The 27917-nt window shown below is 34.0% G+C and overlaps 1 protein-coding gene across 2 annotated transcripts in view; it reads left to right on the top strand.

Moving 5' to 3' along the window:
• Positions 1-27917, top strand: part of LOC145324880 (locomotion-related protein Hikaru genki-like) — a 251714-nt gene that overhangs the window by 106785 nt on the left and 117012 nt on the right. The window contains exons 7-9 of one of the 2 annotated variants that reach the window (XM_080167590.1): positions 22525-22596; positions 25939-26028; positions 27733-27848. The exons of the other annotated variant lie outside the window; for it this stretch is intronic. Coding sequence (XP_080023716.1) covers positions 22525-22596; positions 25939-26028; positions 27733-27848 — 278 coding nt within the window. The remainder of the gene's footprint in view (positions 1-22524; positions 22597-25938; positions 26029-27732; positions 27849-27917) is intronic. 2 annotated transcript variants of the gene reach the window in all.

Here is a 27917-nt window from a genome sequence, read left to right as displayed (position 1 = left end):
AAATACATTCAAGGGTTTCGTATGGGGATTTAAATTAATACCACAATGGCCGATTAATTGATGTATATCCCCAATGATGATACACACGATAACCCCTTCCGTAGATTAAAGTTAGTGGTTGAAACATTCAGACACTCAACTTAATGAACCAAGCAATTAAAAGGTCTCCAAAGTTGTTAAGCCTCTGAAAAAGAATACATTACTATAAAACTTTGTAATATTTAAGTGATGAATTACAAAATTAGGTAGGTATTTTTTAGAAATTAGAATATATGCATAGGGGTTTCATATTAGGGATCTAAAGGGATAAGACAATAACCTATTTATTGATGTACATCCCTAATGACGATTTACAAGATTACTGTTTCTGTAGATTGCAATAAGTGGTTGAAACGTTTAGACACATAATTGTACAAAAAAAAGACTTTAGGATTTATTTCAATCGGCTTATTCATGTAATAAAAAAAATGTCATGGATACTTTTAAGAAGCTTAATTAAGTTTAAAATTGAATGGAAAATTGTTTCATAAAACAATTAAAGATTATGCAACTATTCATTGTTTTACCTATCCACTTCTCCATGTTGTATATTGAAAGTATCAGTGTATGACCAACCTAAACCACAACACTTTACTCTCAGGGATACAGGGATGATATAATGGACTATTTAATACACCCCCCAAAAAAAAATATTAAAAGGAGGGATGGAAAGGGGGGGTCGGAGGGGTGTAGTTATATCTCCCTTAATCCCTTACCTTTTCACTTTATTATTTTATTATTTTTACTTTATTACATTTGTTTGATATTAAAAATCTTGCGGGGGGAGGGGAAGGTTGTATATTATAGCTCCACTGTCCTTTCCCTCCTTGCACCTTACTACATCTATGTATTGGAGTAAACAATTATCCCCACCTACTCCATAGAATACATAATATTTACAGCTATTGTCACTTATATTCTGCTATTTTTGTAGCCTAGCAATTTTTTCAAAGCAAAACTTTTCTCTATTTAAGGTCAGCCCATCCGTCCGTCCGCTATGGTCAGCTATTGTCTTATCGCCTTATCGGCAATATGTCCATTTTAAACATTTTGCTTTTAACCATTTTTTTATTATATTTTGTTATATAATGGATAATAATGATTCCTTGGGCAAGTAGGGATAATGTTTTAAGCAAACTTACTTATCAAACAATTTAAATACAATTTATTTTTATTCAGTTTCCACAAATCATATATAAAGTTTACAAAAAGTTTTGTGTCAAACTTTAGCTATGTATGGATGTAATCTAAAAATAAAATTTCCACTAGATTAAACAAAATATAAATTATTACTTTCAGGAAAATGAAAATTTAATACATCCTAGGTGACTTGACATTTTAAAGTTTAATAGATTTTTTGTCTGTAGCGAAGGATCTCGCTAACCGATGAACCAATATGGTTCTACTTTACAGTGAAGCTTCCTTTATTTCCAGGGAAATTCTAAAACTATTTTTGGAAGGGTATCTTCAACCTCCAATAAAATATGACACCCCAAAAGTGTTAAATTTCTTTTTAAAAACACAAATTGAAAATAGCGGGGGGTTGGTCGATTTTTTCCCTCTCACCTTGATCATCCCCGTAGCTGCTAGCCTAAAAAAGTTTGAGAAAAAAATTGTAAAAATTACATTAATAAAATAACTATTATGATGATAACTAATGTATAATAAAAGTACCATTTGGAAACTGGGTAAATTTGATATCTAGGCTAATTTAAACATTATAGTTTAGTTTCATATTTCCTTGGACGTTTTACTCCTTGTTTTTTTCGTACCTGCATCTGCATAATTTTTGTACTTGACAGAGTGACAGCAGAGTAAAATAGTGTGACATCACTTTCGCATAAAATCATCATATCATATTAGCCTTGTTGAGCACAAATAATACATTTTGAAACAAATCAAAAATAATAGGGACGGGGGGATTATATTTTCTTTTGCTTGTTTATCAATTTAGGTCATGTTGGGTATTGGGAAGACCTGCAGGGTTAGGACACCGCAGTTTTTGCCCCTCGGGGTTAAGCATAAGTGGGAAAATAACCTCATCCCCCTTATTCTTTATTTATTGAAAAGATGTTTTTGGTGAATTTTAAGTACTCGACAGGCACTTTGTAAAATCAGCTCAATGAATTATTCAATTTTAGCATTGTGTTCTTTTTTGCTAATATGAACCACATAAAATTATGACAATTAATGTGGAAACTATGGCACAGCCCGTAAAATAAGTGCACCTCAATTTTAACTTGATTAAACTTTCAAACTTGCATTTTAATTATTAAATAACTTTGTCAAAATTTCTTAATTTCATAATAGTTAGAGGAATTTGCGTTGGCCTTGTAGGTTTACTATGGCTATTAGGAGAAGAGTTTGCCTGTGCATTTTCTAAAAGTGACAATCGAGCACGGAAACCCCCCTTATTTTAAAATGAATTTTAAAAAAACTAACATGACTTAAAGCAATAAACAAATAAACAAAAAACTACCGATTCCCCCTTTCATTCTAAACTTTTTTCTAAGTAATGGGGTTCTTTTCTATGCTCTAAAATGTAGTTTAAGGAAAATAACCGGATTGCCCACAAGCTATATGTAAACAAAATGGTTAATTCTAAAATTAATAACTAAAACTAAGTAATTTAGCTTATTACTGTTGCGCTACTTATCATTCTTGTTAATTGTATAGTTTGATTTGATCTTATCCAAAAATAGGCCAAATTTTGTCATATTTTATGTATAGCTAGTAATGCGGTATATTATATACTAATGATTTTTACATTAATTAGGATGTGCTGAAAATGGATTGCCTATTTCTTCAATAATTTCAAAATGTGTACAGCATGCAGATTACCCAATTATTGCAAACGCTATTTTCAGCTACTCCGGTAAAAAGGAAAGTGATATAATGTATAAACGATTTATACATTATACATTCAAAATTTAATTTTTCAAATTTTGATTTTTTTTGCGAAGTTTGAAGCTTTTTTAGCTAGTAGCAAATATTGAGAAAGGACGCGGATGCTAAGTACAATTTCGGAAACTAAAGTTCAGTACATCTTAATTAGTCTAGTCCTTAACAGGGATATTAAATGATATGACAATTAATGAAAATATTTTCACCCCCAATGATAATAAACAAAATTACTCCTTCTATGAATTAGAATTATTGGTAGAAAAGTTTGTACAGTAAACATTTAAGAAAAGTCTCCAAACAAGAGAACTTGCTTTTAAACTTATTAGATCGGAGGTGGATTCTTTAAAAAAATTTGCCCCACTAATCGCTTAGTGGGACAAAATTGTTTTCGTGAAAAATCCTCCAAAATCACATAAAAAATCTACAAAAATTCAATAAAATCTTATGTTCATAACCCTTCTCTATTTTGTCTAATTTTTGTAGATTTTTAATGTGATTTTGGTGGATTTTTCACGAAAACAATTTTGCCTCACTAAGCGATAAGTGGGGCACATTTTTTTAAAGAATCCACCTCAGTATAATTACAATCCAATGTTCCCTCCTTTCCTGAGTTCTTAATGATACATATTAATAAACAAGAATAACAAAATCCATGAAACTATATCTAACAGAATAGATACAAACATTTATAATTATAAAGTGGCAACGCTGTCCAATCGACAGTTTTCCGCGGATTTGAAAATAAAAAAATTAAACAAAATTGGTTTAAATTGAATTATTTTCATTTCTCATTCGTGGAAAGCTGTCTATGATATAAAGTTATGCATCATTTTTAGTTTGACAGAGAACCGGTTCTAATCCAGCGGATATTAATCGGTTTCGAAGCCACACTGGAAACTATCTTACGAGATGTACTCATTGCTCATAGTATTGTTCCACATCGTTTTAGAAATCCTTCCCACTTTTTAAATAAATCATATTAATTCATATCAAATTCAAACCTGCATAACTTAACACTTAAATCATTCGTTATAAATAGAAATATCAATACACCATAATCTTAGAAAAGGTTCGCTTTTGGTGTAAGTAAATGTTTTAGCTGCATAAATATTTATATTCTTATCTGTCTCTATATTAATATTATACGACAAAAAAGGGACTATCATGATCCTTAGAACAGTAAAAAAAGCAGAATATTTTTGGGAAATTTTATTTTATGATTTTTAGATATTGACCATTAATAGTCAAAATGTTATTTATTACGGGTTTTGATAATAAATCACAGTATATGACATTTTAAATTTTGATTAATCCTAATATTTTTTGTTAATATACATGCTATTGATATATTTTTGGCATTTAAAAATGATATTTATTGTCAAAAACTTGCTTGCAGGGATGAAAACGTTTTCTTCTTAAATTATGTGAGATTTATGAATAACATTATAATAAAACTGTCAAGCCATTAATTTAAGAAAGGTGATTCAATGAATTGTTAGGTATTTGGCGCTTTTACTTTTTTTCTTTTGGGGTGGGTTGGGGGTGTCTCACCTCCAAAGAAAATAGATTAAAACCATCACAGGACCAGTAGGTATATTCCCTTGAGAGTAAAGTCCAATCAGTTCAGTGGTTGCTGAGATCTTTAGCTTAAGATAGACAGACAGACAGATATCGTTAAATTTTTTATTTTAGAAGGTTTTCCCTTATGTCTTTCCTTGTGTGTTGACGGATATTGAGAATGTTTATTCCTGTCCCATCCGGGGTTCTATGTGTGATCATTAACGATGACAGACGGACCAAATATGATTTATTTTTATACACATTGTCTCCTCTTTATACCCAGTTCACAAAAATATTCACTTTTCCAGTATGGCATCGAAACCGATCAATATCCACCGCTGGATTAGAACCGGTTTTTAGTCACACTGAAACCTCATGTATAACATCGTTTTACAGACAATTTTCTACAAATATTAAAATAAATATCTTAAAATTAATACCAGTTTTGTTAGTCGGTCCTGCAGCCCCTGGGGGCTAACAAAACTGGAAGTATGTCCTGGGAACATAACGGATAAGACAATGGACGATAAAATTATACATAACCCCACTAATGATAAACAAAGTTTTCCCTTCTGCAAACAAAAATCATCGATTGAAAAGTTTAAAAATTACTTTGGAACCAACTATTCTAATTTATAAGATCAGTAAAATGCTTTATTGGCTATCTTTAGCCAAAAACTTGTTAAATATATTTTAAAAACCTGACCTCATTATGTTCTTTATATGTCTACAAGGCGGTGTACTTTAACTTCCGCAAAACTTCCATAACTGCAAAGTTTTTATATCAACTAAATAACAGAATGACATAAATATAAAGGAAGTTTTTAATAATATGACTAAAGTTATTGTAACTTTGTGTACAGTCCCTTTCGTGACAACGCCTCTTAAGGGGCGATTCGTCGTGTTTTCACATTAGATTTTCTCTTATTCCCAGCTGGGCTAATTGCCTAACCCTGCGGGACAATCACTTTTTAGGTTAAAATCATTCCTTGTCCCTTCCATAGCTGAATATTGTAAAAACAAGAATTTATGTTGAAAAGATGTATCAACCTACAATCCATTCCTTACATAAACTGTTATTTTCCTTTATGACAATACTAGGTTTGGTAGAATTGTTTTTTTTATATAAGAGAATAATAATATGTCTTTTTTTTTACAGTATTGCTGGTATAACGAAGTAAAGTTAGGTTAAATTAAATCTCCAGATGAAAAATTGCATGCTAAGGCTACTACTTAAAAGGCAGCTGCTAATTGATTAATAGATGTATAACCAATACAACTACCTTGGTTCAGTGTCGGGGACCTTTTTCGTCTGCTACCAAATTGCTTCCTGCTTTTTTGTACCGACTCAGCTTTTTTTAATATTTCCGACTGATATTGACTGATATTTAAATTCCTAATTGAAAGTCGACACAGAATCCATAGGGTGGGGACATACAGTTATTTAACCCCTTTCACCTCTATTGTTTTACTGTAATGTTTGTCAATACATAACTGCTTCTGTTCATGTCTATATCAATCATGGTATTATGATTGTTTAAACAGTTGTGGAAATTTATAAATCAGAGCAACTCTATGATTAATTTCAGAATGTCTGTACAACTATATTAAACATGAGGATTTTGGCCTTTGGTACTCCATAATTGAAAATGTTTGTTTGTCTTACTTTCAGATTCATTGGGCTTCTTTTTTATAGATGTTGTAATCCTTGTTTTTTTGTATAATCTAGGCAACCTTAACCTCTTTTCCATTACCTTTTACTATTGTTACAAAGTATTGCATTACATGTAAGGTAAATTCTTATTTATGAGGCCTAATGTCCTTTATTTGGCTAGCTTGGTCTTGTTGTATGTGTGTGTGTGTGTGTTGTCTGCTTTTTTGTGTGGATGTCATTGTCTGTTAGTGACTTTTTCAATGTTGCATTCCAAATATGAGACCACAGATACTTTGACTGTCCTTCAAAAGTAAAAATTGTAATCTTGTTTTCCTCCAATCTCACTTTCTTTCATCTTAATGAACTTGTTACAATAATAGTTATTTCTCGCATCGTTTTATAAACGGCTTTCCGCGGATATAGAATGTACAATTATGAGACTAAAAATATTTTTTTTATCCCCGAGTTGCCGAAGGCCCCGGCTAAAAAACTGGTTTTAATCTTATGATTGTACATTTTTATATTCGTAGAAAGCTGGATATAATACGATGCTAGACATAGTTTTTTCGTATGGATGAGTACCGGTTCCTATCCACCGGATTGATTCGAATGAATATGAGAAATGGATATAGGATGTATTGACAGAAGAAAATTTATTGTCAATTTAGCTTGCTTATATGGATGTTATTTATTGGTCAGTTTGTTCAAGCAGTATGAGGGGAGGGGATGGGGTAAAGGTGGTTGTGGTTTATTGTTATTTTAACCAGCTAGCTGAGAGCATCACTTTATCAGAGAACTAGAAAATCTGCATCCAATTAATAATCTATCGATTGAAGACGAAGAAAATCCCTAAAAAAATCAGCATGTTACGTCATAAAAATGAGGGATTATCCATCTTTTTTTTAGAGGTTTTCTTTCCCACTCCTTCTCTCCTTATCACTCATTTTTATGACGTTATTGAGGGACTTTCTTCGTCTTCGATTTTTCAGTAGCTTACTACATAACTTTCTTCAGAAACTCTATTTTCAAAATAAATGATGCAAATTTTGTTATTTAGTTTGCAAACCATGGAAACAGACAAACAAACACTGATAAACAACAAGAATGTAAACAAACATGGGCAGCGTTCCCAATGAATATTTCTAAATATTAGAAATATAAGTTTTATTTGTCTTTTGACTTTCGGTAAGGGCTCAGGACCCGGTCAATTTTATTGCTATGGAAAAATATTATTAAACGTTTCGGCCACGTACAATGTCAAAAAAAAATTACCACTTCGCTGCAAATTGTTGACTAACTTATTGCTGCAGCATTAGGGTATCCCTAATTGAGCTGCCAAAGGAAAAAGGAAAGCTGCCAAAGTCCTGCTTACTTGATTTTTACATTAAACTGGACGGACGTACAAAAAAAATATTTAAGAGAAGCTACGCTACTAAGACCTGCCAACATTAATCTGGTATCTTACTACACTTTTCAATAAATGTATTTGCAAAGAATAACATAATCTGTTAAGGGACTTTGATCATCTTCAATTATTTACTTTTAAAGTTTTGCTCGCTATAATTAATTCTGTTCATTTGCAAATTTAATGATGTATGGCTTTGTATTAAACCATATTATATTCGTAAAACAATAGAGGGGGCACAAGCTACATGTAACCCTGTCCTGTTCCGATGTTGTTTTGAGAAATCAGCTAATAACTATAAAAACAACTGGGTTCCTTCAAAATAACATGAAACAATTTGCTAGCAGATGAAAAGATTCTTTGCAACTTAGGGAAGCTAGCTGTCTGGATTATACATCTATGCTTATACATTTATTTGTGCATATTGAATATTAGAATGGGCCGGATACTTTTTTGGCCGGATACGGGATACCGGATTTTCGGCTGATATTCTAATTCCAGATATCCGGTATCTGGTCGGATATCTGGCCAATGTCCGATATCTGGCAAATTACTAAATATCCGACCGGATAACCGGATCTCCGTCATAAGAAACCAGCCGGATATCCGGCATTAGAAATCCGCAAGATATCCGGTATCCGGATAGTTTTAATATCCGGTACCCGGCAAAACCGGATATCTGTCCCAACCCTATTGAATATATATATATATATATATATTTGTAGAAATAAATATCCAAATATCCACGGATGCACTTTTGTGCGAATCTTTAATTCCATAAGAAAGGGACAAATTAAAAGTTTCTGAAGATCTTTATCTGTCACATATTTTCTTATTTCTGTCCATTCTCATTCTTATATTTCTTTTTTGGGGTATAGTCCTTTCCATGACATCGCTCCATATGGGGCGATGATTTTAATTGATCGCCTCTTATGACATGGGGCGATGTAATGGCTCCTTGAAAGGAGCGATTTAATAGCCCCATATAACAAGAGGCGATGTTATGACTCCTTGAAAGGAGCGATTTGATAGCCCCTTGCCCTAAGAGGCGATTAAATGATCCTTTATCGCTCCATAATCGCCCCTTCTAAAGAGGAGATGATATGTCCTCTTATCCCAAGGGGCTATTTAATTAAATATCGCCTCTTCATGGCCCCTTCACTATTATATATATCTTAGTCCCTTGATGGCCCCTACATCGCTCCTACATCGCCCCTTCATCGCTCCTCCATCGCTCCTTCTCCAAATTTATATTACATTGTACTTTGATGGCCCCTACATCGCCCCTCCATCGCTCCTACATCACCCCTTCATCGCTCCTTCTTCAAATTTATATTACATTGTACTTTGATGGCCCCTACATCGCCCCTCCATCGCTCCTACATCGCCCCTTCATCGCTCCTTCTTCAAATTTATATTACATTGTACTGTGATGGCCCCTACATCGCTCCTACATCGCTCCTTCATCGCTCCTACATCGCCCCTTCATCGCTCCTTCTCCAAATTTATATTACATTGCAACTTGATGGCCCCTACATCGCTCCTACATCGCTCCTCCATCGCCCCTTCATCTCTCCTTCTTGAAATTTATATTACATTGTACTTTGATGGCCCCTACATCGCTCCTCCATCGCCCCTTCATCGCTCCTACATCGCCCCTACATCGCTCCTTCATCTCTCCTTCTTGAAATTTATATTACATTGTACTTTGATGGCCCCTACATCTCTCCTCCATCGCCCCTACATCGCCCCATCGCCCCTTAATAGCCCCTTACCTTAATTTATATAAAAAAGTCCCTACATAGCCTCTCCATCGCCCCTTAATAGCTCCTTACCTTAATTTTTATAACATAGCCCCTACATAGCCTCTCCATCGCCCCTTAATAGCCCCTTATCTTAATTTATATAACAAAGCCCCTACATAGCCTCTCCATCGCCCCTAATAGCCCCTTACCTTTATTTATATAACAAAGCTCCTACATAGCCTCTCCATTGCCCCTTAATAGTCCCTTACCTTAATTTATATAACATAGCTCCTACATAGCCTCTCCATCGCCCCTTAAAAGCCCATTACCTTAATTTATATAACATAGCCCCTACATAGCCTCTCCATCGCCCCTTACCTTAATTTATATAACATAGCCCCTACATAGCCTCTCCATCGCCCCTTAATAGCTCCTTACCTTAATTTATATAACATAGCCCCTACATAGCCTCTCCATCGCCCCTTAATAGCCCCTTACCTTAATTTATATAACATAGCCTCTACATAGCCTCTCCATCGCCCCTTAATAGCCCCTTACCTTAATTTATATAACATAGCCCTACATAGCCTCTCCATCGCCCCTTAATAGCCCCTTACCTTAATTTATATAGCATAGCCCCTACATAGCCTCTCCATCGCCCCTTAATAGCCTCTTACCTTAATTTATATAATCCTTACCTTAATATATATAACATAGCCCCTACATAGCCTCTCCATCGCCCCTAAATAGCCCCTTACCCTAATTTATATAACATAGCCCCTACATAGCCTCTCCATCGCCCCTTAATAGCTCCTTACCTTAATTTATATAACATAGCCCCTACATAGCCTCTCCATCGCCCCTTAATAGCCCCTTACCTTAATTTATATAACATAGCCCTACATAGCCTCTCCATCGCCCCTTAATAGCCCCTTACCTTAATTTATATAGCATAGCCCCTACATAGCCTCTCCATCGCCCCTTAATAGCCTCTTACCTTAATTTATATAATCCTTACCTTAATATATATAACATAGCCCCTACATAGCCTCTCCATCGCCCCTAAATAGCCCCTTACCCTAATTTATATAACATAGCCCCTACATAGCCTCTCAATCGCCCCTTAATAGCCCCTTACCTTAATTTATATAACATAGCCTCTACATAGCCTCTCCATCGCCCCTTAATAGCCCCTTACCTTAATTTATATAACATAGCCCTACATAGCCTCTCCATCGCCCCTTAATAGCCCCATACCTTAATTTATATAGCATAGCCCCTACATAGCCTCTCCATCGCCCCTTAATAGCCTCTTACCTTAATTTATATAATCCTTACCTTAATATATATAACATAGCCCCTACATAGCCTCTCCATCGCCCCTGAATAGCCCCTTACCCTAATTTATATAACATAGCCCCTACATAGCCTCTCCATCGCCCCTTAATAGCTCCTTACCTTAATTTATATAACATAGCCCCTACATAGCCTCTCCATCGCCCCTTAATAGCCCCTTACCTTAATTTATATAACATAGCCTCTACATAGCCTCTCCATCGCCCCTTAATAGCCCCTTACCTTAATTTATATAACATAGCCCTACATAGCCTCTCCATCGCCCCTTAATAGCCCCTTACCTTAATTTATATAGCATAGCCCCTACATAGCCTCTCCATCGCCCCTTAATAGCCTCTTACCTTAATTTATATAATCCTTACCTTAATATATATAACATAGCCCCTACATAGCCTCTCCATCGCCCCTGAATAGCCCCTTACCCTAATTTATATAACATAGCCCCTACATAGCCTCTCCATCGCCCCTTAATAGCTCCTTACCTTAATTTATATAACATAGCCCCTACATAGCCTCTCCATCGCCCCTTAATAGCCCCTTACCTTAATTTATATAACATAGCCTCTACATAGCCTCTCCATCGCCCCTTAATAGCCCCTTACCTTAATTTATATAACATAGCCCTACATAGCCTCTCCATCGCCCCTTAATAGCCCCTTACCTTAATTTATATAGCATAGCCCCTACATAGCCTCTCCATCGCCCCTTAATAGCCTCTTACCTTAATTTATATAATCCTTACCTTAATATATATAACATAGCCCCTACATAGCCTCTCCATCGCCCCTAAATAGCCCCTTACCCTAATTTATATAACATAGCCCCTACATAGCCTCTCCATCGCCCCTTAATAGCTCCTTACCTTAATTTATATAACATAGCCCCTACATAGCCTCTCCATCGCCCCTTAATAGCCCCTTACCTTAATTTATATAACATAGCCCTACATAGCCTCTCCATCGCCCCTTAATAGCCCCTTACCTTAATTTATATAGCATAGCCCCTACATAGCCTCTCCATCGCCCCTTAATAGCCTCTTACCTTAATTTATATAATCCTTACCTTAATATATATAACATAGCCCCTACATAGCCTCTCCATCGCCCCTAAATAGCCCCTTACCCTAATTTATATAACATAGCCCCTACATAGCCTCTCCATCGCCCCTTAATAGCCCCTTACCTTAATTTATATAACATAGCCTCTACATAGCCTCTCCATCGCCCCTTAATAGCCCCTTACCTTAATTTATATAACATAGCCCTACATAGCCTCTCCATCGCCCCTTAATAGCCCCTTACCTTAATTTATATAGCATAGCCCCTACATAGCCTCTCCATCGCCCCTTAATAGCCTCTTACCTTAATTTATATAATCCTTACCTTAATATATATAACATAGCCCCTACATAGCCTCTCCATCGCCCCTGAATAGCCCCTTACCCTAATTTATATAACATAGCCCCTACATAGCCTCTCCATCGCCCCTTAATAGCTCCTTACCTTAATTTATATAACATAGCCCCTACATAGCCTCTCCATCGCCCCTTAATAGCCCCTTACCTTAATTTATATAACATAGCCTCTACATAGCCTCTCCATCGCCCCTTAATAGCCCCTTACCTTAATTTATATAACATAGCCCTACATAGCCTCTCCATCGCCCCTTAATAGCCCCTTACCTTAATTTATATAGCATAGCCCCTACATAGCCTCTCCATCGCCCCTTAATAGCCTCTTACCTTAATTTATATAATCCTTACCTTAATATATATAACATAGCCCCTACATAGCCTCTCCATCGCCCCTAAATAGCCCCTTACCCTAATTTATATAACATAGCCCCTACATAGCCTCTCCATCGCCCCTTAATAGCCTCTTACCTTAATTTATATAACATAGGCCCTACAAAGCATCTCCATCGCCCCTTAATAGCCCCTTACCTTAATTATATAACATAGCCCCTACATAGCCTCTCCATCGCCCCTTAATAGCCTCTTACCTTAATTTATATAACATAGCCCCTTCATAGCCTCTTCATCGCCCCTTACCTTAATTTATATAACATAGGCCCTTTATGGCTCCTGTACAGCCTCTGTAATTGTATTGCCCCTTCATTATAGAAGGTAGGGCATTAAGGTAAGGAAGGAATGTGACCCTCTACAGTTTTAAATTTAAGTTTTAAAAGGATGACAAGGATGACAACATTTATAAAAGCAAAGCTCTGAAACGGTAGAAAAAAGTTTAAAGGAAGCCTGCAAGAAATACCACGCTTTAACTGCTGAAAGACTGCCACAAGTAGACCAAATACCCCAAATTTGAAGCCTTCAGCTTCTATAACAAAAAAGTTCTAGGCATTTTAAAATGACATTTTATGTACAATGGAAATTTTGAAAGAATTGCAATGCTCATGTTGAAAACTTTAAAATTAAACTACGTGGCCTAGAAACAAAATTATAAGCTTATTTTTTTTGTCATAAATTTAGGTTTCCAGTAACTAATTATATTTTTACAATAAAAATACCCATTTTTATAGTCAAAATCATTAAAAAAAAATAAGTTTTACTTGCGTTGTACCGAATGTACTGTAGCCAATCAGAAGGCTGAATCAGCTTAACAACCAATCACAGCTAAGCTTGTATTAGTTTACCCCTTTGTTTCCGCTATGATTTTCGTTTAAAAATGCAATTTAAATCGATTTTTTTTCATAGATTTTGACTATGAAATGTGGTGTTTTTATTGTAAAAATGTAATCAGTTACAGGCAATCTAAGTTTCTGACAAAGATAAGGTTATAATTTTATGTCTAGGCAACGTAATTTAATATTGTTTTTTCTTTTATGAGCATTGGAAATCTTTCAAAAATTCCATTGTACATAAAATGCTATTTTGAAATGCCTAGAACTTTTTTGTTATTGAAGCTGAAGGCTTATAATTTGGGGTATTGGGTCTTCTTGTGGCAGTCTTTTAGCAGTTAAAGTGTGTTATTTCTTGCAGGCGTCCTTTAATGAACATTAATAATGTAGAGTGTCAGAACTGAATAGTCAGAACATAAATTTAAAATTCGAAACAAAATTGTAAGTAAATTTATTGAGAAATTGCTTACATGCAGGAAAATGCTTAAGGACGTACTCACATTTTTTGGACTTGATTATAGATATGATTCGCTTATAACATTCTATTTTGTTGTCCTAGGAATCAGTATCCCAGAAATCAGATTAATCGGATAATTTTGATACATAAAAATTTGTTGTAAGTTAATAATTAGTATGCTTAAAATGGACGTATGGATATTCTGATAATGATTATAGACTTTCTAAATCGTACCTTTCTACTACAGGAATCACATGCCTAAATTAACGAAAATAGCTAACCGTTACGGACGTACGGACTGATCCTTAATATAGAAAAGCTTTGCTTTTAAAAAGTTAAAAAGATTTTTTGAGGGGATGGGGTAATATTTTTCTTGGGGTGAATTTTCTGGGAGGGTGGAGATACCCTCCCTCGAAATAATTATAAACCCTCTATGAACTTAAAAGAAGCTTCACTGTAAAGGAGAACCATATAGGTTCAGCGGTTAGCTTTTCTACAGACAAAAAAAAGATTACTACTTTATATAATAGGTTATGAAAAAGGAAAAAAAAGCAAGATAACAAGGATAACAACATTCACAAAAGCAAAGCTCTAAAATCAGGAGGTCAAACATAAATTTTGTTAAAATTAGCGTAAATCTATAATACAAAGTAGAATGATGTCTGTCCATCCGTCTGTCTGTCTGTCCGTCTGTCTGTCCGTCTGTCTGTCCGTCTGTCAGTCCCTTAAGATCTCGGTAACCACTGGACCGATTATATTCTACTATTCAGGGAATATACCTACTGGTCCTGTGGTGGTTTTAGGCTATTTTCTTGGGGGGTGGGATACCCCCAACCCCCCCAAAAACAAAAAAATCCCCCCCCATTTTTTTTTTTGCTGAAGATTTTCTTGGTCCTATTACGAATTTCGCCAAAAAAAAATTTTATCACCTCTTGGGGCAAAGCCCCTGAGGCTAGGGGCGAATCTGCTAGTATAGAATATAGTAAAAGGGCATAATTTTATTTTTAGTATTTGATTATAATACTAAACCTTGTTGTCCTAAGAAACATTACTCCAAAACCCAGATGAATGGGACAATGATATTATACAAAAAAATGGACGTACATACTTTCTAGTAATGAATATAGTATTGTACCCAACTGTTATAGAAATCATTCTGCAAAGTTTGAAATCGATAGGATATTTATAACATGTCTAAATTAAAGAAAATGTCGTCTAACCGTTTGGACGTACGGACAAACCAATCCTTACTATAGAAAAGTTTCGCATTTAAAAAGGAAAATTATAATGAAAATATAATGAATTAATAAAATAAATATAAATAATATAATAACATAATGAAATAAAGAAAAAAAATAAACTAAGAGAATGAAATTTTTTAGTTAAATAGAAATTTGAATAAGGATCATATAATGGACAAACAGACAAAGTAAGTTATAGAGCAGACTTTAAGAGAATATGCTATTACTCAAAGATTATCACGAAACCTAAGTCTTTTGAAGCATAATTGAGAGACAGACAAAATAATTTATAGACTGGATATACATATGTCATGGGAATATTCACTAAAAATCTCAACAGTCTATCTTTAACAATAGCAGAGAAAACCACATGCTTAACTTAATGAGAAGAGCAATGACGAAAGGACTAGCCCTAATTGTAGAAAAGTCTCTCTTTTAACAAAAAAAGTATTTTTTTTGGTCTGAAGCTTAAAAATTTCATAAACTGACTAAATTCTCCATTTAAGGGAAGCTTCACATAGGACATGGGATGGTTTTTTGCTTTTTCATTTTCAGATTTAAGCCCCTAATTGGTTTAGGCTATTTTTCTGCCTCCTTACATTAAAAAGAGCGCAGCTGCAAGTGAATAAGAAAAGAGAAATATAAAAGAAGAATACATATTATCCTATTATATAAAGTAGTAAAACATAAACAAACGTTGGAGTGGACAAACCTAGGAATGGGACAATCGTCGGAGTGGACATTGCTTATGTAAAACGCAGGAGTGTCTTTTATTTTATTTATAAGATAAAAATCTTTCAAAACAAAAAAAAATCTTGAATATCTTTTCTCACAGACTGAAATTTTAAAATCAGTCTAACAGTTTTCCAAAGTAGGTAAGTTCTATCGAAAGGCAAAGGTTTGAAACAGATAGAACATTTCATTAAACTAAAACATATTTTTTTCTCACATTGTTTACAACTGTCAAATATGTTTTTTTATATGCCTAACCCCTGCAGGGGGCTTATTTGTATATTTATATCTTAACCTAACCTAACCTGTGTAGAAATAACTAAACAAATGTTGTTGAAACCTAATTTTTAAGATATTATAGACACTTCTGCGTTTTACTTATATAATGTCCACTCCGACATTTGTCCGAAATATCCTGTGTTTGTCCACGTTAGTAAGGCTTTCTGTTCTAAAACTTAAGATCTCAATAACTACTAAACAGATTGGGCTTTCTATTTCAGGTAAGCTTAATATTTGTCTTGTAATGGCTTTAGGCTATTTTATTTTAAGTCGAGGGATGGTTTTAGGCTATTCTATTTTAAGTCCTGGGAAGGCTTTAGGATTTTATTCATTCCCCTTTGAATACAGAGCCAATAGATGCTGGGGGCGTAGCCGCTAGTCGATATACAAAGTTTTTTTTTGTCTGTAGCAAAGGATCTCGTTTGCTGCTAAACCGATATGATGTATGTCTGTCTGTCTATACCGTAGGATCTTGCTAACCGCTGAGTACTGAGATGATTTTAAGATAGTTTATTTTTTTTCCTTATAATAAAATAACAGGATATTTGTCCATAAAAAGCGAAGCAATATCTTAATTTTTGTTGTTGGAACTGTTATTCAGTTGATTATACCAAGGATCTAAAGGAATAAGACAATGGCCAATAAATTTTTATCCATCCCTAATAACGATACACAAAATTGCAACACTACAACCAAAATATGACAAAAGTCCCCAAAGTTTTGAGCCAACGAATAAGAAAACTTCATTATAAAACTTTGGAGACTATTGTAAAAATTGCCTAATGTTTCCTTTATCCCTGAGATTATACAGACTATCCTTAAACTAATATTTACATTAAAGTAACAGGATGTTTATCAGTATCAACTGAACCGATATGCTTCTCCTTTACATTGAAGCTTATTTTACTCGCAGGAAAAGTTTTCATTTTGGGGAGGGGACTAACACTTTCAGCCCCCGGAAGGTATCACTTCCCTTAAATTCTTAACCTTCCCCCTCCCCCCCCCCTCTCCACCACATCTATTCATTAAAGTACTCCTAGGGTCATCTATGGGATTAGCCGTTAGTGACTTAAAAATAATTCAAGTGCAATGATATATTTACCAAATTAATACGATAATTTTGTATACATTTTTTATGAAAAAAAATTATTTTGCCAAAGGCAGCCAAAAAATAAGCAGCAAATATTTCAAAAATGCTCTGATAATCAGAGATCTACAGGGATAAGACGATTGTCGATAAAATGATATATATACATATATACAGTGTGTTTTTTTATGAGAACTTTTTTGAAAGCAATTTTACCTTACTTATAGTTATTAGAATTTAATGATTAATGGCTTATTCTCTTCTTTTTTATAACCTTTAATAGAAAAGCAAAAAATATTTCAGTTTTTATTCAAAAAGTACAGTAAATTAAAAAATTTAAAACTTAGGTGTCAACATCTAAAAATGGTTTTAGTGCATTTTTCTTATAATCTACCTTTGCAAGAATGGCTGCAAAACGCTTCAAAGTTGAGATATTGAGCTAAAAATTTATATAGATACTACTTGTGACATGTACTAGAACATTTTGAAATTTGAAGGCCATATCTCAACCAGGGAGGGAATACTGGCCCCCCAATGTACTCCCTCCATTCTTGGAAAGGGTAGAAGATTTGAGCATAAGAAAAATGCGCTAAAACCATTTCTCGTATTCATTTGAATCCGGTGGATAGGAACCGGTTCTCATCCATACGAAAAAACTATGTCTAGCATCGTATTATATCCAGCTTTCTACGAATATAGATATGTACAATCATAAGATTAAACCCAGTTTTTTTAGCCGGTGCCTTCTGCACCTCGGGGCTAAAAAAACTAGTTTTAATCTCATAATTGTACTTTCTATATCCGCGGAAAGCCGTTTATAATACGATGCGAGAAATAACTATTTTAGATGTTGACACCCATGTTTTGAAATTTTGAATTTACTGTACTTTTTAAATAAAAACTGAAATATTTTTTTGCTTTTCTGTTAATGGTTATAAAAAACGAAGAGAATAAGCCATTAATCATTAAATTCTGATAACTATAAGTAGGGTAAAATTGCTTTCAAAAATGCTCTCATAAAAAAAAACACTGTATATATATGTATGTTTATATATTAATTATTCCCATTGATGATTCACAAAATTACCCCTTCTTTAGTTTAGAATTAGTGGTTGAAACATTTAGACACTCAACTTAATGAACTAAACAATCACAAAACAATAAAAAGTCCCCAAGGTTGTTAATCTAACGAATAAGAAAACGGTATTATAAAACTTTGGAGACTAGACAGCACTCTTGGATAAGCCAACTTATAACACTTTGGGAACTATCCTAATCCTCCCTGGCGAAATGACAATGAGATTTTTTGGTAAATTTGTGGCAAACTTTATTCTTAATAAATTAGCACTTGGCAAAATTATACTGGAGAGATATTTCATTGAAGAATAAATTTTTTTTTTGCCCAAACTTTTCGTCAGCCAATAATAACAGATAAGTTAAACATTGTAAAAATAATATAGTAACTTAACTCGAGTTGTCAACGGCAGAAATTAGGTCCTGAGATGGTTTTAGGCCTGGAAAGGTTTATAACAATTTTATCTGTATTTCTTAAAATAAATTAACAGAATCTTTGTCTGTATGTATGAATGTCTGTCTGTACCGAAGGATCTTGCTAACCGCTGAACCAATATGGTTCTCCTTTACAGTGAAGATTCCTATAGGTCCTGAGATCGTTCTCCTTAATAGGGTAGCTTCTCATAGGTCCTGGGGAGGTTAATAACTATTTTATTTTAATCCTTATAATAAAGTAACAGGATCTTTGTCTGTATGTATGTCTGTCTGTACCTTGCTAACCACTAAACCGACATGGTTCTCCTTTACAGTGAAGCTTCCTATGGGTAATGAGATGGCTTTAGGCCATTTTATTTTTAATCCTTATAAAAAGTAACAGGATCATTGTCTGTATGTATCAAAGAAGATCGCTAACTGCAGAACCAATATGGTTCTCCTTTATAGGGTAGCTTCCAATAGATCCTGGGAAGGTGTATAACTGTTTTGAAGGAGGATATAAGGGGCTATTAAGGGGCGATGGAGAGGCTATGTAGAGGCTATGTTATATAAATTAAGGTAAGGGGCTTTTAAGTGGCGATGGAGGGCTATTAAGGGGCGATGGAGAGGCTATGTTATATAAATTAAGGTAAGGAGCTATTAAGGGGCGATGGAGAGGCTATGTAGCGGCTATGTTATATAAATTGGCTATTAAGGGGCGATGGAGAGGCTATATAGGGGCTATTTTATATAAATTAAGGTAAAGGACTATTAAGGGGCGATGGAGAGGCTATGTAGGGGCTATGTAGGGGCTATGTTATATAAATTAAGGTAAGGGGCTATTAAGGGGCGATGGAGAGGCTATTTAGGGGCTATGTTATATAAAATCGGGTAAGGGGCTATTAAGGGGCGATGGGGAGGCTATGTAGGAGCTATGTTATATAATTAAGGTAAGGGGATATTAAGGGGCGATGGAGAGGCTATGTAGGGGCTATGTTACATAATTAAGGTAAGAGGCTATTATGGGGCGATGGAGAGGCTATGTAGGAGCTTTGTTATATAGATTAAGGTAAGGGGCTATTAAGGGGCGATGGAGAGGCTTTGTAGGGGCTATGTTATATAGATTAGGGTAAGGGGCTATTAAGGGGCGATGGAGAGGCTATATAGGGGCTATGTTATATAAATTAAGGTAAGAGGCTATTAAGGGGCGATTGAGAGGCTATGTAGGGGCTATGTTACATAATTAAGGTAAGGGGCTATTAAGGGGCGATGGAGAGGCTATATAGGAGCTTTGTTATATAAATTTAGGTAAGGGGCTATTAAGGGGCGATGGAGAGGCTATGTAGGGGTAATGTTATATAATTAAATTAAGTGGCTATTAAGGGGCGATAGAGAGGCCATATAGGAGCTTTGTTATATAAATTAAGGTAAGGGGCTATTAAGGGGCGATGGAGGAGCGATGTAGGGGCCATCAAGTTGCAATGTAATATAAATTTGGAGAAGGAGCGATGAAGGGGCGATGTAGGAGCGATGAAGGAGCGATGGAGGAGCGATGGAGGAGCTATGTAGGAGCGATGTAGGGGCCATCAAGTTGCAATGTAATATAAATTTGGAGAAGGAGCGATGAAGGGGCGATGTAGGAGCAATGAAGGAGCGATGTAGGAGCGATGTAGGGGCCATCACAGTACAATTTAATATAAATTTGGAGAAGGAGCGATGAAGGAGCGATGTAGGAGCGATGGAGGGGCGATGTAGGGGCCATCAAAGTACAATGTAATATAAATTTGGAGAAGGAGCGATGAAGGGGCGATGTAGGAGCGATGAAGGAGCGATGGAGGGGCGATGTAGGGGCCATCACAGTACAATTTAATATAAATTTGGAGAAGGAGCGATGTAGGAGCGATGGAGGGGCGATGTAGGAGCCATCAAAGTACAATGTAATATAAATTTGGAGAAGGAGCGATGAAGGAGCAATGGAGGGGCGATGTAGGAGCGATGGAGGGGCAATGGAGGGGCGATGTAGGGGCCATCAAAGTACAATGTAATATAAATTTGGAGAAGGAGCGATGAAGGGGCGATGTAGGAGCGATGAAGGAGCGATGTAGGAGCGATGTAGGGGCCATCACAGTACAATTTAATATAAATTTGGAGAAGGAGCGATGTAGGAGCGATGTAGGGGCGATGTAGGAGCGATGAAGGAGCGATGTAGCAGCGATGTAGGGGCCATCAAGTTGCAATGTAATATAAATTTGGAGAAGGAGCGATGAAGGGGCGATGTAGGAGCGATGTAGGAGCGATGAAGGAGCGATGTAGGGGCCATCACAGTACAATTTAATATAAATTTGGAGAAGGAGCGATGTAGGAGCGATGTAGGGGCCATCACAGTACAATTTAATATAAATTTGGAGAAGGAGCGATGAAGGAGCGATGTAGGAGCGATGAAGGGGCGATGTAGGAGCGATGTAGGGGCCATCAAAGTACAATGTAATATAAATTTGGAGAAGGGGCGATGGAGGAGCGATGTAGGGGCCATCAAGTGGGTTGTTATATAAATTAAGGTAAGGGACTACGGAGGGGCGATGGAGAGGCTATAAAGGAGCCATCATGGGGCTATAGCATAGCCTCTTATCATAAGAGGCGATATGAACGCCCCTTTAAAGGAGCTATTAAGAGGCCATGAAGGAGCTATAGCATAGCCTCTTATCATAAGGGGCGATATGAACGCTCCTTAAAAGGGGCTTTCACATCGCTCCATATGATGAGAGGCTATGCTATAGCTCCTTGAAGGAGCTATAGAAAATCATCGCTCCATATGGAGCGATGTCATGGAAAGGACTATACCCCTTTTTTGTGTACATCTATCCATATTAATATCCATATCTATGCATTTTCTACAGTAACTAATCGAATTATCTATTAGAAATCATTAATTTAATATATATTTTATTATTAATTACTATACTTAGACTTATCGATATGTAAAATTTGACTAATTTCATATTATTATCTTATCTTATTTCCTATCTAATTTTCAAATGTGTGGCAGGAGATTTGTCAATTCCCCCCTTATATTTACCAGCCACTAGGAAGCTTGTGTTCTATATAGAAAACAAAACCACAAATGTTTTTCATTTAAAAATTTTCTTGTTTTAAGTTTCATTTGAAGATTTTTGCTTAAATGTCCTTTTGGGTATTGAAGTAAAATAAAAGTAATGTTTTCCCTCTTCCTATTCGCAGTGGTGAGGGACCTAGCTACCAAGTACACAATATAACCTAACCTAACCTTACCTAGAATTATTAACAAACTAATGAACTACTACTCCCAACCTATTTAAAAAGCGAAGCTTTTCTATAATTAGAGTCGGTCCGTCCGTACGTCCGTAACAGATAGCTTTTTTCGTTAATTTAGGCATGTTAGAATTGTCATATTGTTTTGAAACTTTGCATAGTGATTCCTATAGTAGTTAGGTACGATTTAGAAAGCGTAGCAACAATATAATCATTATAAAAATGTCCGTACGTCCATTTTAAACATGTTGATTTTTTTACTTTTTTAACAACAAATTTTTATATGATCTAATCATACGATTGATCTGATTTTTGGTATATTGATTCCTGGGACAACAAAGTACAATATCATAAGCAAAGCAACTCTATAATGAAGTTCTAAAAATGTAAGTATGTCCATAAACATTATTCTGTATCAAGCAAATTCAACAAATTTACTTACAATTTTGCTTCGACTTTTATATATATATTCTGATTATTCAGTTCCGACACTATATAAGTGTTAATGTCCGTTTGTCCTACCGTTTCAGTGCTTTGCTTTTATAGATGTTGTCATCCTTGTTAATTTATTTTAAACTGTGTTAAACAGGCCCAAAGAGAAAATACGCCAAATTAAAGTTGAATATTGATGGAAAAAGACACAATGATAAAATAGAAATGGGAAATGGTTTGGTCCTGTGTGCGATGGAGAGGAATTTAACTATGGTTGTAGGCTTTCCTATATCAGGTAAATTTTATAATAGTTTTGCTGCAAGGTCATTCAAGTTTTTTTTATGGGGTTTTAAAAGGGTTTTAAAAGGTTTTGGGGTGGTTATATCCACAAAAAACTTTTGCCTATTTTATAGTAAATTATAGTCATTCATTAAAAAAATTAAAACCACAAGCTTTTTTACTACATATTATTGCCTATATATTCATTCTTGTGACTTATATGCAGGTGTTAATTTGTGCCAGTTTGACTTTAGCAAAGCATATTCTAGTGAGATATTCATTCATAATAATAAAATTGTTATTAATCGTATCATAAACAGCTTTACGTAGATAGTAAAATAAAAATTATAGGATTAATTCTAGATTGTTATCCTTGATTTTATTCATATTTTATTTATGTTATATTGTATTACATTAAACTAATGCTAATTATTTTAAATATAATTAAAATTGAAATTAATGATCAAAACTCAGGCTGGTTTAAATTACAATATATATGAGTTTGGTAAAACCGCAGGTTTTCATTTTGGTTTTACTACCTAACTACTAATTTGTTACAGCTATTTTTTTTATCACTTTCAGTATATTTTGGCATTAAAATTATGTAATAGGTCAAGCAGTTTTATCGATTTTTTTTTTATCTATTTCGCATTAAAAGATAAAACAAATAAAAAATACCAAGATCCAGTTAAAATATATAAAATTTCCCCAAAAAAGTTTTTTATACTTGCTCTTTTATTCAGTGTATTCAATTTTTTAAATCTTGATTTGTTGGTTCAATAGCCATGTCCAAACTGTACAACAAATGTTTTTTTTTTATCAAATTATCTTCTTTAGTCTTATCCCTTAAGACCCCTGAATGAGTTGATAACTACTCGAAGCACAGTGTTATAGACAGACATCGGACCTACAGACTGACACTGACACTTGTAGAGTAGTTTTAAAGTTGTGTACGAACATTCCAAATAAGTTATATGACTTCTTTTGCTGTTTAATACGATGGCAGATATATACGTTCGAACATTTGGCAGCGAGCAGCCTTACAAGGTTTTAGATTTTTGGACTGCACTAGATGTAAAATGTTTGATAATATTATTGACGTATATTCAACAATTTGTCCCAACTTTGTACCATAAAGAGAGAGCTTTAAATTGAAAAATATCATCATTTTTCAATCTTGGATCCTTTAAACCAGGAATATAAGTGTTTTGTAAACAATAAAAATAAGAAAATTTTTACTATACCATCACAAACAAATTAGGCTTACAAGATTTTTTTATAAAAAAAAACAAAAAAGTTTGGTTTTAATATTTTTTTGTAATCTAATTCTAATTAAGTAAATTTTATTAAGAACATCTTTGGACAATTCTTATTGCTTATTCGTCCAATTGACAAAATCCATAAACTCTTAATTTTGTTTGCATTTATTTAGAAACGTGATAAAGGTTTTTTATTTTTTTTAAATGCCTTACCATACCTCTAATTTTTGTTTCGATGCCTTCGGGGATATTACACACTTTTTCTTCTTTCATCATTTTTCAAACATCACTCACATATTGGAACACGGAAAATTCTCTAATCTTGCAAGTGGGGGACAATAGCGCTCCCAACCCCCCCTCACCTCCCAATGAAGTACAAGCTTTTTATTTGAGAGGGATAATCTAATGAAGAAGAGGGTAAAACAAGGGGTAAAAATCCCCTTTACCCCAAACCTTGGACATTTATGCGACCCTAAACCCAATTTTAATGAACTATAAGAGGATACCCTACTTGAAATTAAGGGTATGGTCGAATATTTATAAATTATAGTTTAATGCATTTGATAATATATTGTTTGATAGAATCATTTTTCTTTCATAAAGAAAAAATACAATATGAAAGGGGCGCAGCGGATATATAACTAGATTTTAACGTCCAATATTATCTAAAACAGACAGTCCTATATAACTTTATTTATAGTTTAGATCTTAAGGAAGAAGAAAGAATAAACAGTAATATCTATAACAGACAGTCCTATAGAACTTTATATTTTAGTCCTGATGTAGAAGGAAGATTAAATCATTCAGTAATATCTATAAAAGACAGTCCTGTAGAACTTTATATTTTAGTCCTGATGTACAAGAAGAATATACAGTAATATCTATAACAGACAGTCCTATAGAACTTTATATTTTAGTCCTGATGTAGAAGAAAGAATATACAGAAATATCTATAACAGACAGTCCTGTAGAACTTTATATTTTAGTCCTGATGTACAAGAAGAATATACAGTAATATCTATAACAGACAGTCCTATAGAACTTTATATTTTAGTCCTGATGTAGAAGAAAGAATAAACAGTAATATCTATAACAGACAGTCCTATAGAACTTTATATTTTAGTCCTGATGTAGAAAGAATATTATACAGTAATATATAACAGACAGTCCTATAGAACTTTATATTTTAGTCCTGATGTAGAAAGAAGAATAAACAGTAATATCTATAACAGACAGTCCTATAGAACTTTATATTTTAGTCCTGATGTAGAAGAAAGAATATACAGTAATATTTATAACAGACAGTCCTATAGAACTTTATATTTTAGTCCTGATGTAGAAGAAAGAATATACAGTAATAACTATAACAGACAGTCCTATAGAACTTTATATTTTAGTACTGGTGTAGAAGAAAGAATATACAGTAATATCTATAACAGACAGGCCTATAGAACTTTATATTTTAGTCCTGATGTAGAAGAAAGAATATACAGAAATATTTATAACAGACAGTCCTATAGAACTTTATATTTTAGTCCTGATGTAGAAGGAAGGCTAAACCATTCAGTAATATCTATAACAGACAGTCCTATAGAACTTTATATTTTAGTCCTGATGTAGAAGGAAGATTAAATCATTCAGTAATATCTATAAAAGACAGTCCTGTAGAACTTTATATTTTAGTCCTGGTGTAGAAGGAAGGCTAAATCATTCAGTAATATCTATAACAGACAGTCCTATAGAACTCTATATTTTAGTCCTGATGTAGAAGAAAGAATATACAGTAATATCTATAACAGACAGTCCTATTGAACTTTATATTTTAGTCCTGATGTAGAAGAAAGAATATACAGTAATATCTATAACAGACAGTCCTATACAACTTTATATTTTAGTCCTGATGCACAAGAAGAATATACAGAAATATCTATAACAGACAGTACTGTAGAACTTTATATTTTAGTCCTGATGCACAAGAAGAATATACAGAAATATCTATAACAGACAGTCCTATAGAACTTTATATTTTAGTCCTGATGTACAAGAAGAATATACAGAAATATCTATAACAGACAGTCCTATAGAACTTTATGTTTTAGTCCTGATGTAGAAGGAAGATTAAATCATTCAGTAATATCTATAACAGACAGTCCTATAGAACTCGCTCATGGCACACAATTAAGATTCAGGTGAGAATGATTTTAAGCAACTTTTTGAAAATGTATTTTGCATCGATTATGTTCAATTTAATTTGAATCTATGTTTACTGGTGTTTCCCTCAAAGCCCCAAAATAAGGAGGATTCTGTTATTGCTATGCAGTTTGAGTGAAAGTACCTCTATGAAAGATGTAAGAAAACCAATATTTTGTTTTGTTTTTTAAAAGTATTTAATAAGTTGTATTCCAGCTCTGTAATTGAATTTCATTGAATGAGGGTAACATGATCCTAGAGGCTACGAGAAATGACATTATATTTAAAATCAAATGAGGAGAAAAGACTAAATATATGAGGAAAATACATTATTATGTAACTTATATAGTTAAAAGACTTCAAAATGTAGTCATTGTAGAGACTAAGCGGTGTATTGGACTTTAAAGTTTAAACCATACACGTCTAAAACTAGGATAGGGTTATATATTAAGATTTTAAAGTTTAAATTATGCACTTTTAAAATTAGTAAAGGGGAAGATATTATGATTGATTTTAGTCTTATAATGTTTATGTAAGAAACAAGGATGAGAACAAGGATAAACAAAACTGTAAGCAAATTTTATGCAAAAATCTTAATTACAGGATACTGTTTAAGGACATACTTACATCTTTAATACTTGATTATAGAGATGCTTCGGTAACAACATTGTACCTTGTGGTAATAGTAATCAGTATTCCAAATAATCAGTATTCTTACCTGTTTAAATTAACGAAAAAAGCTAACTGCCACGTCTCGGGCAGACAAATCCTAATTATAGAAAAGCTTTGCTTTAAAAAAAAACATAGTTTTGATTTTTCCAAGGTAGGAATTAGAATAAGCCCGACATACTCGCAAACATTTAATATTAAAATTGCTAAATAATTTCTCTATCTATGTCCTTAAATTGTCTGCCAGAAAGACTGAAGTTTAAAAACTAGTTAAAAATAGAAAAAATTGGGGGGAAAACCTTAATTAATTACATAACAAAGAAACCAATATCCAAGAGTAGCGAAGCCCATTAACATAAAATAATTCATTAAATTATTAGAAGACTGACAGGCAGTTTTTGTTAAAAAGTAATAAAAATTAGTCATTAATTCTTTTTATAAATCTTGATTTTAGGAAAATACTTATGGTGATTGGCTTCTTTATCAATTTTAGACAACTTTCTTTAATAAACGTAGCATACGGACAGACGGACATTTGTAATACAAGAGTAGCTGCTCAACTAATTATCCTCTTCTATTCCCCTTCACTACACAAAAGAACATAATTGATCATTTTCATAATTTGGTTTAAAAGGAAAATAAAATTAATTGAAGCAGAATATTCCATTTTCTAAAAAAAAAGGTTTATTCAAGGGCTCAACAGCCGACCAGTAGCAACTGGTGTGTAACGTCTGTCTGATGTCCAGAGCGAGGAAGGGGACTTTGGATTGTAAATTAATCTGGTACCCAAAGTTTTTAAACCAAATTATCCTATTCGTTTGCTCAAAAAACTTTGGGTCACTTTTGGTTCAAATTAGTGTCAAAATTTTTCTACTTATGACTTTAATCTACATAAGGGTTAATTTTGTTTATCATCATTGGGGATGTATATTGTATATCAATTTATCATCCATTGTCCTATCCCTTGAGATCCCTGGGTTGCTCAACATTTAAGTTTTCTTGATCTATTATTTATTTGTATTTGTTTAATTTAGATGTACAGACGAGAAAAGACATCTTAACGGGAGGTCAATAGTTTCCTGTGAAAACGGGATGCTCAGTTCCAGACCACCAATTTGCCAGCGCACTTCTGGCACTGAAAACTATTCAGGTATAACATCTTTTGTCGTCTTTATATTTACCTCCAATTTGAGTTGAGATTTATTAATTGTACATTGTC

The sequence above is a fragment of the Acartia tonsa genome, chromosome 7 (assembly GCF_053477335.1).
Source record: "Acartia tonsa isolate MP-2025a chromosome 7, ASM5347733v1, whole genome shotgun sequence".
Classification (NCBI taxonomy): Eukaryota; Metazoa; Arthropoda; class Copepoda; order Calanoida; family Acartiidae; genus Acartia; species Acartia tonsa.
Note: the sequence above shows the minus strand (reverse complement) of the source record. Positions and strands in the feature narration are given on the sequence as shown.